The 14305-nt window shown below is 38.9% G+C and overlaps 1 protein-coding gene across 1 annotated transcript in view; it reads left to right on the top strand.

The window, feature by feature from the left end:
* The window catches only part of LOC145672949 (inactive pancreatic lipase-related protein 1-like), a 112804-nt gene that overhangs the window by 60417 nt on the left and 38082 nt on the right, over nucleotides 1-14305 (top strand). The window contains exons 3-5 of the mRNA XM_081742199.1: nucleotides 3837-4069; nucleotides 10219-10456; nucleotides 13937-14170. Coding sequence (XP_081598325.1) covers nucleotides 3837-4069; nucleotides 10219-10456; nucleotides 13937-14170 — 705 coding nt within the window. The remainder of the gene's footprint in view (nucleotides 1-3836; nucleotides 4070-10218; nucleotides 10457-13936; nucleotides 14171-14305) is intronic.

Below are 14305 nucleotides of genomic sequence, written 5' to 3'. Positions count from 1 at the left end.
CGTCTGACACTTATCGTGCGAAGTAACGGACGAACGTAAAAAAATGAAACCTAAGTTTTACGTCCAACGGTTATAGTAAAGGAGACGGTGATGATGAGAGATGAGTGAAATGGTGGAATGAAGAAAGTGAGAGGAAAGGTGAGAACCCCGAGAAAACCCACGAGCACGGTGTTTGTCCACCACAAAGTCCACACGGCGCGAGCTGGGATTGAACCAGGGACCCCAAGCACCGGAAGTTAACGCTCTACCACCGCGCCAGTGTTCTCTATCGGTCTTACCAAGCGCAGAACTATCTATTGAGGTCGATTTGACTGCACATAGGTCCTTCAGGTTGACAGCCAACATAGACTTCCGTTGTTTTTTTGTATACTGTTTTGGCATCAGCAAGAGTGAAGATTTGAACCTCATGAAAACTGATAGCTACCATTAAACTCAGCGACCTCGAAAAATATGAATTCAACACTAATATTTGTCGTTTTCGATTACTTTACAATCTCGTCCTCTTCCTGGGGACTGGGGTATCATCTTGAATTCTATTAAAACTGTCACTATTCATCTCAGCGATCCTCAAAAACTGTGAATTCAACTCTAATATAGTCGTTTTCGATGAGCGGGGGAGGGGCGGCAAATTTTGTGCGGAGGCGGCAAATTATTTAGAGCATAGGAGCGCACAATATAAATACTGGGCTGAGTAGTTGCCTAATATTATTGTAAATGTGTCTGAATAATATAGTATATTGCTTTTTAATTCCGTAAAGGAAACGAAACATACGTAATTCTTCAAATATGCTTTATACCTTACAACATATGGTAAGGATTGACGAGATTGGTGTGGTGTTTTTGCATAGCAATGACTTTTAGGTTGAGCAGTAATCGTTCATTATATATGAAAGTGAATAGTAACTGAATATTATTAGCAGGTGTAAACTACCGTATTTACTTAAATATACGGTACTGAAAGTAGAGGTTTGGACAGGATCGGGCCGAGCCCGCGGGTCCCTATCGGGCCTACAAATCATATATCATTTCGGGCCCAGGCCGTAAATTTTTAAATATACAACCGTATTTCTCGGGCCTTTTCGGACCTAACTTTGTAAATATACTGTACAACGATATATATTGCACTGTTCTTTCTGGAGAACTTTTAAAGCACAACTTCAAAATTATACGGTACCTCTAATTGCCGGAAATAAAAAATACAATTTTGGGTTAATTATTAAATTTCTGTAATTCCGGCTTATTTCGGGATCATTTGATTATAACACGAGCTCAAGCCGGGCTCGGTCTTAGATGATAAAACATATTTCGGACTCGGGTCGGGCCTCACATTGTAAATTCACAGGCCGGACCGGGCCCGGGCTGAAAATTCCGGCCCGTGCAGACCTCTAACTGAAAGTGCGCCTTTTTCAAAAGTTCTAGCCTTAGATTTTTGGAGGGCGTTATAATCACGTAATTGGTGTTGTTGCTTTTTTTCCCCTTAGGATTTCCTTTGCTGTTGATATTTTTAAGTTTATTTTTAAGATATATGTATACATAGGTTACAGTAACAATAACCTTATAACAACGTAAGAACCAGTAGACCTATACAAAAATTACGGTTAAGCAAGGCCGAGAGACATTGACACTTGTATTATTCATAGATACTGTATATGATGAGCTGTATGCTGTACTATTACAAAAAATAAGCAATATAACCGTACAATTACAGATAATGTTTATGTTTAATCTGATGAACAAAAAAAAAAAAATACGGGGAGTGATCAGAAAGTAAGGTTACATAGCCTGCAGTGAAGCGTGTATATATTATTTCATACAACCTATACAGCCAACAGATAGTACACATATTAGGTTATTTTTCGGCATAGTCTCCATATCGGTTCAGAAAGGCTTACTTGTCGCATCGTGGAGTGAGTTTGAAGATTCTCTCCTGGTAAAAGTCCTGTCCTTGCGACTTCAGCCACGTTATCACGAAGTGTTTCACCTTCTCGTCTGAAGCAAAGCGACGGTCTCCTAAGTGCTCCTTCAAGTGCGGGAACAAGTGAAAGTCGCTTGAGAACGAGGTCCGGGCTATAGGGAGGATAGTCGATAATGTCACAGTGAAACTGCTTCTTCAACGGCTGCCCACTGCGTTTCTTGTCGATGACGTTTTCTCTACCTTCTGCAAACTTTAGACACCTTTCTGCGACATGCTTACAAGACATTATAGTCTCTCCGTAAATCTCGACCAGTTGCCGTTGAATTTTAGCCGCGGTTACATGCCCACAGAAATCGAATAACTGAGCAGACCTATTATCGAGACCAGTTATCCAAATGAGTCACCATTGTATTTACCAAGGATGTTATAAAGTAGAGGATCTGCCCATACAACAAAATCGTGAAACCATACGTCACAGCTTCGCCACACCTACTCTGCCCACTCCGCGCCACTAATGTTTCGAGCCAACAATCATGGCAGAAACGAGAGTAGCCAATCAGACGTGTCGGTTCAGACGATGCTCGGTTGTTTTCTTGGCTTCACTGAGTTCATATGATGAAGATACGTATGGGCAGATCCTATATTTTATAACATCATTGGTATTTAAAGTGTATTCCATCAATAGATGTGCAGTTCGGCAAATTGTTTGAACTTCCCCTGCTGGATTTTACAACAGTATCCCTTCCTCCCTCCAACCCTCTTTTGACCGCATGTGCGGGGTTGCAATGTCTGATCACCTTGCTGCATGTTATTTACAAGTTCATTCGCTGAACTTTGCTCCCAGGGTCTCCACATCTTGTTACAATCGAATATAATATAGAGTATATATATAAGAAAACTATATATGTTGAACAGCAATCTTCTAAACACTGACTGAAAGGACAGCGGTTGGAACTGTGGCAACTAAGCACTCCACGTGGACCTGACGAGCGGTTGTCAAATGCAGGAAATGAGGGTTCTGGTTGGCCATTTAGTTATCGGGGGTGTTTTCCACAAGTTATCGCGGACGATGACTTATTTATGGCACTAGCCCCCACACATAGAAGGCGGCATCCTTTATATACAAACTGCACATGTATTCATGGAATAGAGAATACTTGCAACTAAGGCCGTAGGTGGCTGGTGGCTGAAACTCTGCACAGTTGCCTTCCCCGTTTATTAAAATTACCGCACACTCTTCATTCCTCTATTTGACGGAGGAAAACTCCAGAAATATCGGTCTTGTAACCTTAATTTCCGAGTCTCCCTCGTAATAGTCGGAAGGAGGGAGTGCCCCGCATGTGCGCACATATTACAGGGTGTCTCAAAAATCCCCTGACATAGGATAACTCTGTTATTATCAGAGTTACAACAAAATGTAAGAGGAAAAACCATCTCCAAACATAATGTTTTCAATCTAAAGTGAAGGATTTTTTTTTTATTGGGCGAGCAGGTTAAGTGTACATTCTTTATCCGCCCAAATGTTAAATGAAAATGCAACGTTGCAATTTACCTGACCCATAACACAACTGAATGAAATTACTGTCTTTTACGCTTCATGTCGATGGCCAGCTCCTATTTCAAACACATTCCCTTTCACCATCTCCTACAAAATTTATCCACCTCCCGGTAAATGGCAATCTTGCATTTTCATTTAAAAAAAAAGATCCTTCACTTTAGATTGAAAACATATTTGGAGATGGTTTTTCCTCTTACATTTTATTGTAACTCTGATAATAACAGTTACCCTATGTCAGGGGACTTTTGAGACACTATATATATGTCTTTGATACTGCAACCACTGCTTTTACAAGAAACCTAACCACCACTAATAGTAGATAAAACTTTTCTTTAATAACTTTTTTTTTTCCTTCTTATCTAGGAAACTTGCCATGTGTTCCTGTTCCTACTCGTCGGCAGGAAACAGTGCGAGCACTGTTTTTCCTCTTCACGAAAAAGAATCCAGAGCGAGGTCAGCCTCTAGTTGTAGACTCTGATATGCTCCTGAGATCTAATTATGACCCAAAGAAACCGACAAAAATCATCATTCATGGTATAAGGGAAACCAGTAACAGAAAAAGGCCTTCAGAAAACAAAAATATATTCTTAGCTAAGGTGAGTTAAATTTCTATTAGTATTATTATTATTACTAAAATTAATTAAATATACTTAATGACTAGGAATGCAATGTATATACCCGATTGCAATGAAATGAGCTGAGCGAGCTTAAACTACGTAATCAGGAAGCGTTTTTTGGTGATTATTCCTCGATGGTACATCGGATTTTTGATTTCGACCTATGTTGTCACTCAGCACGACATACTCTATCAGCGTCCTAAGTTTGGTTGAGATCGGCCAAACGGTCTAGGAGTAAGCGTTTTTCGGTGATTATTCCTCGATGGTACATCGGATTTTTGATTTCGACCTATGTTGTCACTCAGCACGACATACTCTATCAGCGTGCTAAGTTTGGTTGAGATCGGCCAAACGGTCTAGGAGTAAGCGTTTTTCGGTGATTATTCCTCGATGGTACATCGGATTTTTGATTTCGACCTATGTTGTCACTCAGCACGACATACTCTATCAGCGTGCTAAGTTTGGTTGAGATCGGCCAAACGGTCTAGGAGGAAGCGTTTTTCGGTGATTATTCCTCGATGGTACATCGGATTTTTGATTTCGACCTATGTTGTCACTCAGCACGACATACTCTATCAGCGTGCTAAGTTTGGTTGAGATCGGCCAAACGGTCTAGGAGTAAGCGTTTTTCGGTGATTATTCCTCGATGGTACATCGGATTTTTGATTTCGACCTATGTTGTCACTCAGCACGACATACTCTATCAGCGTGCTAAGTTTGGTTGAGATCGGCCAAACGGTCTAGGAGGAAGCGTTTTTCGGTGATTATTCCTCGATGGTACATCGGATTTTTGATTTCGACCTATGTTGTCACTCAGCACGACATACTCTATCAGCGTGCTAAGTTTGGTTGAGATCGGCCAAACGGTCTAGGAGGAGTTCGCGGACATCCAAACGGCTAACCCTAGTATAAGAGCTTCGCTTCGCTCAACTCAATTAGTTAATTATAAAATTCAATACAATTTTTGAGACTCGATAACCTCAAACGCATTGTGTACATTTTAAGGCTAAATTTAGCCTCAAATGATTCAACGTTCAAGCATTTATCCTTTCGGAAGGATGATGCAGTAGTCCCGCTAGTAGGACAGAAACATCGTGACCACAAGTACGGAAGTAATATGTTACATTATACATCAGTATAATATATTATGGTCCGTGATTATTTTGGACACTCTGTATATAAGTTTATATTTTGTTATGAAAAGTAGAAAATTTGGAAAACATCTAGAAATGGCACATGATATATATATATATATAGCAGTTTGAGTATCGAAAGCAAGATATTAGTCCAGGCGTAAAGCGCTCATAGAAATTTGGGGCTGCAGTGCTGATAACCAGGCGAGATGACCTACGTAATTACTGGGCATTCAAAAAGACTATATTGTGGACCAGAAGTTTTGTAATGAGACTTCATGTGGTTCATTTAAGGTTGCGTTATAACTTTAAACGGTGGCGGATATTAGCTTCCAGTAGCCAGTATCCTTATATTATTCATACATTGTTTCTGTTTGCGTGTTACCCTGGAAAAATTAAAGAAATTGCACCTTGTTAGTTCTTTCTCAATGACTCTATATGCATTTGTAAAAAGTACATTTATTCTATGATTGCTCCGACATCTAACAACCCAGACAGAGACAGACAAACACAATAAATCATAATGCTTTTTTTCCAAATCAGGAAGATATAAATATCTATTAATAAAATTTGCTATTTTATCCATGATAGCGCAAAATAACTAAGAAGCATCAAGATCCATTAACGGCCATGATACACAACACCTGCAATCCGCATGCTAGCGACATCTAATGCTTCATGTAGAACATAAAATAAGAATAAATAATAATTAAGAGTACAGACTTTTGTTTTATTGTGTACAAGATGCCTCAAAACTTTTTTTAACATCTCACGGTTGTTGGCATTGGCTTATTAAACCAAACACCTTGGGGAAGGGGCTCTTTATCTGTTGTGGCCAGACCAGGCCCGTATCCACTGGAGGCTAGGGGCCGCCCCCCCCCCTAAATTTTCATTGGCCCCACTAAACTTTTCACGGTAGGCTTGCAAATCAACTATAGTATGGTTGGGTCGGGCCCCTCTATATTTTTGGGCTCTCTACCGGACTGGGCCACACGTGGAATGTGTTCTCCGAAATTTCCCCCAAAACAAAAGATAAAACGGATTCAAGAAAAGAGGGTAAAAGATATAATTGCTACGGAATTTTCATCACAATGCCCCCCCCCCCCCCGAAAAAGTATTCTGTCTGCAGGCCTGGTCGTGGCTATGTTTTACTAAATATTCCGCTAGAAAAAATATCAGGTTAAAAATTTCTTACACTGAGAAAAATCCGTTCTCCGTACAGCAGTATATTGTACAAATATACGGTATCCTCTTGCTTACTACAAAAATCAGTACGGAGCATACGTTATCCGTATCCTACGTAGGTATTGCCTTGCATGTTACATCATGCTGTTTCAGGATGTCTGACATCTAACAGTTTTCCGTATATCACATGCATATACTTATGTTACATTCCTCAGCTATATGTTATATCCGTCCATTTGTATATGAGATCCTGCCCGCCTATATTGTTTCATACGGAAAGTACGTATAGATGGAACACTTACACACATCTATTCACATAAGAATTTGCAACTCGTATTGACACTTTGTTTTCAATATTTGAAGTACTCATGTCAAGTTGGGATTTTCATGAGAATTTATATAAATGAAATGAAATGCTTAGTTTGTCGTTCTACGTTTATGCACCGACGCTAAGAGAGGCAGAATTTATATAAATGTCCATTTTCTTTAGAGAATTCATATAGTTAGCAAGTGTAAATGATATCCTTTGTTTCGTTATTCTAAATCATGTAAGATTTTAAACTGCAGAATTAAACCTCTACTTGTACATAAAGATATAATTTTGCGTTAATTATTAAGTTTCTGTAATTCGGGGTTATTTAGGGTTCATTTGATTATCACCTGAAAGAAAAAGCATATTCGGATTCGGTTCGGGTCTCACATTATAAATTCACGGGCCGGCCCGAACCCGTGCAGACCTCTACTGCACCGTCCCATCTGAGGTCGAATTAACCGCACGAGCATCGTTCCTGTGGCCTCGAAATGTAATACCACAAGGAATACCCTTACTTCTAAGGAATATATCACATTCTCCAACATTAATTTCAGTTTGTCGCGATTTTAGATTATATGTTGTCTTCTCGACTAATTGATTTGATTCTTGACTGATTTCACTGGTTCCCGGTAGTTTTTCAGAAACACTTTTCCGATCTCAACATCGTTAATGCGATATTATGCCTTGTTGTGATTTCTAAAATACCGTAGGAACCAAGCAGCTTAGGAAATTTCTTCAAAGATTTAGTCACAAGAATTTGGAGAGGCATACGTTTCTTCGATAGCCCCCCAACCAAACCTATTGCAAAAAGTGAGCAACATTTACAAAAAAAAGTCTCATTTGCTTATGGAAAAGAACCAACCATGGATACTTTTCCATATGTTCTGACCTCAAGTAACATCGTCCTTCTTTCTGAGATTTATCTGATATTATGACTCGAGTTATCGTTAGCGTAAACGCGGCACCCTGAACGAAGACTAAAAAATTTTTAAGTAGTATTTAGAGAATTAACCCTCTTTTAAAATAATTTAAGAACAATCCGAAACTTTTGTTCGTGTGGCAGTAAGCTACAAACGACAGTGTGTGTAATTATAATGTTTTCGAGGGCTCTTGGAGGGGGGCAATGGCCCCCTCACCCCTCCCTTTAATCTGTCCCTGGCTGTTAGAAACAGAAGAGGTGGAAAATTTAGCACGTTCTTTTTTCGTAGTCTCGTGCCAAAACTTCGTCAACCTATATACTACTGTATACGCAACACGTACATTTGCACGGGGGCGGCAAAGTCTGTCACAACTATATTATTTAAAATAAATATTTCTTGATGAAAAGATACTTCATGATGATGGTAATTAAAGTTACTAAGCTGACGTTCTATTTGAATACTATATTCATAAATCATATTTAGGTCCCATTAGTTTAACATGACGTAGACAGTGCTAAAGCAAATGGTCAAACAAATCCCAGCATGAATTGCTTAATTGTTGTCAAATACAAGAACTCAATTCTTGAACAGTAGCAAACATCTGTTTCATTTAGTTACTGTAGTTATCACAGTTTGGATATGAAAACTAGTCTTGTCTTTGTCACAAACAAGTTCCTTATTACTGAAGGTGGAAACAAGTTTTTTTAACACATATAGAAGGAAAATCAAGAAATAAATATAAAAGAGTTAATTGCACTGTAATTGCAAACTGATATATTGAGATTGAAGCTCGATATTGATTTCTATAAAAAGGATTACCATCTTTCAGGTGTATTTGCTTGATCTTTCACTAACATAATAGATTATTATTTAGAGAAGAAACAGACACAACGAGATTGCAATTGTAGTGTTTAGTCCTTTCTGAGTGCGAATGCCCTTTCTGTCCGCTTCGTTGTTCATGATGGTGTGGCATACTTAAAATCGTGGCGGGGGGCGCGGTGGCTCAGTAGTAGAGCGTTCACCTCTGGTGCTTGGGGTCCCGGGTTCGATCCCAGCCCCCGCCAAGTGAACTTTGTGGTGGACAAACACCGTGCTCATGGGTTTTCTCGGGGTTCTTCCGTTTCCTCCCACTTTCTTCATTTCACTCATCTGTCATTATCATCGTCTCCTTTAGCCTAACCGGCATAACCGTGGGACGTAAAACTTAAAGATTTCATTTTTTTTAAATCGTGGCTTTTTAAGATTTTTTTTTTTTTTTTTTTTTTTGAGAAAGGACAGGTGCCAATGATGCCATTGCACGCGACGACAAATTGCCTAGAGTCGGCCGTGCGTCAACCCAACACACTCCAACTATTTTAAACTTGAATCAATGACCGACCATACATATAAGTTTATTAGTTCAATAGAACAACACAAGTTATCAGAGCTGACATCTATTAATATTTAAAAAAAAGATCTTTGCTTCATGGCAACGCTCCCTAGATGGCAGGAGCTACTCAATCACGCTGACCCTACAAGCTGAAGAATTCAAACGTCATACGTTGAATCTCCTTACGCCTTTGCTTTATCGTTGTACAGTCAGAGACAAAAGTTCTTTCCGTTTGATCAAATTAGTTTAGTAAATGACTTTCTCAAGGAAAGGACAATTTGAGCAGGGCCGTGCCGTGGGGGGCGAGCGGGGCGACGGCCCCGGGCGCCGAAGTAAGGGGATGAAAAATTCGGGAGAAAAAAGGAAAAGATAGGAAAAATTGCTTGGAATATATGTATGGGGCGCCGTCGTATACTCTCGCCCCGGGCGCTAATTTTCCACGGCACGGCAGGCCCGTAGCCAGCCCAAAAACTTAGGGGGGCGGCTGAAGTTAGGGGAGCCCGATCCAACCATATGATAGTTCATCACCATATTATAGTTCTTTTGCAAGCCTACTGTAAAACTTTTAGGGGGCCAGCAAAAATTTTTGGGGAGCCGGCCCGCCTAGACCCCCCTGGATACGGGCCTGCGGCACGGCCCTGAATTTGAGTACAGTTTTCAGTAAATTAAAAAGAATGTAATTTTCTGTACTTTCAGGCTTGAAACTCGGTGAAACTGTGTACGTTCCATCGTTACTTCCAAAATAAATTTTAACAAACGGAAATAACTTTTGTCGCTGATTGTACAAGTAAATTGTGGATTTTACAGAAACGTTCTGACCAGTAGTGTAATGTTCGTATTGCGTAAGATAGTTGATAGAGCTTTGGGCCTTTTAGGAAAGGCTGTAGGGGATGATTGTTTATAAGGTGATTTTTTCAGTAAAATGATTTTTTTTTTTTTACTTTTTAAAAGTGAATCATTGTACAGAGGAGGGTTATTTGTTGTACGTTAATGAGCTTTACGTTGGAGAATGGTTATCAGGAGGATTAAGACAGTCTCTTGGTAGTCACAATTTGTCTAAAATTCAATAGAAAAGCTGACCTAAACAACTAAATGTAAGTAGAAGGCATACCATAATCTTATGAATCTGTTTCATTAATAGAATCGTCTATAATAGTTGAATTCGGAATGAAACAATTTTTAAAAAATAACCTTGTTGTTTTTCTCAGAGTGATTGCAACGTAATTCTAGTCGACTGGAGAAGAGGAGCTAAAACTTTGTATCCACGGGCAGTTGTCAATTCTCAAGTTGTTGGTGCTCAATTAACAAGATTGATTGAACAAATGATTGGGACTGGTGCTGATCCTAAAGACTTCCATATAGTGGGTTTCAGTCTGGGTGCGCACATTGCTGGATATGCTGGCGACGCTCTTGCCAAGAAAGGAATGAAACTTGGACATATCACAGGTATCATTTCTTTTTTCTTTAGGAAAAAATAATAATTTTTTTGTTTTAGTAAAATGTAGAATCTCCATTTAATGTATAAACATGTGTCTATTTTGGTGTTTTTCAAACAAGATAATACAACGATCGTTGTAACTATCTGATTCTGTTCAAATGTAACGTTCCTTAATATTCTGAATAAGATAAAAGTCCTGGAGCATTTACCACTTTTGAAAAGATTAGATACGTGCCTAATTTCATATTATTTTTATCAGTAATTTTTAAATCAATGTTTTATCTGTACTTTTATTTGTGCTTTTCTCTTCTCAGTATTTATATAAGCTTTTCTTCAGTATTTTAACACTGTAGCAGACCATTCGTTGTGTCTCATCTGAAGAGAATTGTATGCTCTCAAACTTTCAATAATTATCAATGATTTAACCTTGGCTGAATCTTACGTATATAGAGGAAACCCCCATCAACAAACAGTGTTGTTTATGTCTCATCTGAAGGGGATTGTATGCTCTCAAACTTTCAATAATTAACAATGCTTAAACTTAGCTGAATCTCACGTATGTAGACGCAAACATATATCAACAAACAGTGTTGTTTATGTCTCATCTGAAGGGGACTATATGCTCTCAAACTTTCAGTAATTAACAATGCTTAACCTTGGCTGAATCTCACGTATATAGAGGCAAACACACATCAACAAACAGTGTTGTTTATGTCTCATCTGAAGGGGATTGTATGCTCTCAAACTTTCAATAATTAACAATGCTTAACCTTAGCTCAATCTCACGTATGTAGACGCAATCATATATAAAAAAAACAGCGTTGTTTATGTCTCATCTGAAGGGGATTGTATGTTCTCAAACTTTCAATAATTAACAATGCTTAAACTTGGCTGAATCTCACGTATGTAGACGCAAACATATATCAACAAACAGTGTTGTTTATGTCTCATCTGAAGGGGATTATATGCTCTCAAACTTTCAGTAATTAACAATGCTTAACCTTAGCTCAATCTCACGTATATAGACGCAATCATATATAAAAAAAACAGCGTTGTTTATGTCTCATCTGAAGGGGATTGTATGTTCTCAAACTTTCAATAATTAACAATGCTTAAACTTGGCTGAATCTCACGTATGTAGACGCAAACATATATCAACAAACAGTGTTGTTTATGTCTCATCTGAAGGGGATTATATGCTCTCAAACTTTCAGTAATTAACAATGCTTAACCTTAGCTCAATCTCACGTATGTAGACGCAATCATATATAAAAAAAACAGCGTTGTTTATGTCTCATCTGAAGGGGATTGTATGTTCTCAAACTTTCAATAATTAACAATGCTTAAACTTGGCTGAATCTCACGTATGTAGACGCAAACATATATCAACAAACAGTGTTGTTTATGTCTCATCTGAAGGGGATTGTATGCTCTCAAACTTTCAATAATTATCAATGATTTAACCTTGGCTGAATCTTACGTATATAGAGGAAACCCCCATCAACAAACAGTGTTGTTTATGTCTCATCTGAAGGGGATTGTATGCTCTCAAACTTTCAATAATTAACAATGCTTAACCTTAGCTCAATCTCACGTATGTAGACGCAATCATATATAAAAAAAACAGCGTTGTTTATGTCTCATCTGAAGGGGATTGTATGTTCTCAAACTTTCAATAATTAACAATGCTTAAACTTGGCTGAATCTCACGTATGTAGACGCAAACATATATCAACAAACAGTGTTGTTTATGTCTCATCTGAAGGGGATTATATGCTCTCAAACTTTCAGTAATTAACAATGCTTAACCTTGGCTGAATCTCATGTATACTAGATGAAAAACACATATACCTCCCTAGAATGCTTTCGAATCACTCAATCTCACACAACCTTTATCAATCGACCGGTCTCAAATAGTATCATCAATTCCTTACCATCATTAGCCTGGTAGAAACTCAAAGAGCCGCTTCAATATCCTTGAAAATCACGTAATTAGCATAGGATGAGAATCAATCTGGATCTTTTGATTTCTATCTAGTGTTGCTCACAAGACGAAAATTACCTTTTTTAAATTCAAGACGGAACGATAAACTTCAAGAGTCTAGTGGACAATATGAGTCCATCCAGGTTTCGCCGTTTCCTCCCATTTTGTCATTCCACCAATTCTTTCATCATCATTCACTTGCTTTAATGGTCATCTACCGTGCCTTAAATTGTGGTGGACACTGTATTCGTGATATTCCTCAGGGTTTTCCCGTTTCCTTCCACTCTCTTCAATCCACCATTTCATTCATTTCTCATCATCACCGTGTCCTTTAGCGTAGCCGGCATAAGCGTGGGACGTTAAACTTAAAGATTTCAATTCATTTTCCCTTACCTTAAAGAACATAATTGTGGGACGTTAAACGTCAGAGATGCTCTCTCTTGTTTGTCAGTTTACATATGAGAGACAGTCCACTGTGTCCCACTCTCATGCCAGACACACTCCTCTGTGTGCCATTTTACATGTGAGAGAGTCCTCTGTGTGCCACTCTCATGCCAGACACACTCCTCTGAGTGTCATTTTACATGTAAGAGAGTCCTCTGTATGCCACTCCCATGCCAGACACACTCCTCTGTGTGCAATTTTACATGTGAGAGAGTCCTTTGTGTGCCACTCTCATGCCAGACACACTCCTCTGAGTGTCATTTTACATGTAAGAGAGTCCTCTGTATGCCATTCTCATGCCAGACACACTCCTCTGTGTGCAATTTTACATGTGAGAGAGTCCTCTGTGTGCCACTCTCATGCCAGACACACTCCTCTGAGTGTCATTTTACATGTAAGAGAGTCCTCTGTATGCCATTCTCATGCCAGACACACTCCTCTGTGTGCCATTTTACATGTGAGAGAGTCCTCTGTATGCCACTCTCATGCCAGACACACTCCTCTGTGTGCCATTTTACATGTGAGAGAGTCCTCTGTATGCCACTCTCATGCCATACACACTCCTCTGTGTGCCATTTTACATGTGAGAGATACTCCGTAGTGTGCAACTTTACGTGTCAGACATACTCCATTGTGTGCTAATTTACACATCGGAGATATTCTCTTAGGTGCCATTTTACATGTCAGAGGCGCTCTGTTGTGTGCTTTTTACATCTCAGAGACACTCTGTTGTGTACCTTTTACATGCCAAGAAACACTTTCTGTACGCTGTTTTACAATATTGTGTTTTTATAAGTAGATATTCAGTTTTAACTTCCTTGTTGTTAGTCGCAAAGGTAAGAGTTTTTCTACCGAACAGTAGCACCTTATTTGTTACAATTGTGTCTAAATAATTAAGTCCATATATTTGCTTAGCCAACGAAAACTAAAAACAAGGTACATGCTATCCGTTTTAAAATCCTCTACTGAATAATGTTGATCTAAAAACCCGGGGTATCTCTCCCGAAGTTACCTTACGTATACTTATATTTTAAACCAAACCATCTTTTCTTTCCAACAGGTCTTGATCCAGCAGGACTCTTCTTCGAAGGAGCAAACATTCCCGAGGGAATAGGACTGGATAAAAATGATGCAGATTTTGTGGACATAATTCACACAGACGGTGGTCCAATCACAGCAGGAGCTGTAGCTATTAGTCAACCAGTGGGTCATGTTGATTACTTCCCTAATGGTGGCCTGGGACAGAAGAACTGCCTCAATCTACCTGACATCTTAGACGGAGCTACTACACTAAGTATGGACCAAACTTTAATATTTTTGCATAAATACTGATTTCATTGTAAGATATCTTATTTTTAGTAGGAAAGATTATTTCATTGGAAATTGAACATGATGGTTAAAACGTAAGGTATCTTATTTTTAGTAGGAA

This window comes from Thermobia domestica, chromosome 16 (genome assembly GCF_964235325.1).
Source record: "Thermobia domestica chromosome 16, izTheDome1.hap1.1, whole genome shotgun sequence".
Lineage (NCBI taxonomy): Eukaryota > Metazoa > Arthropoda > Insecta > Zygentoma > Lepismatidae > Thermobia > Thermobia domestica.
Note: the sequence above shows the minus strand (reverse complement) of the source record. Positions and strands in the feature narration are given on the sequence as shown.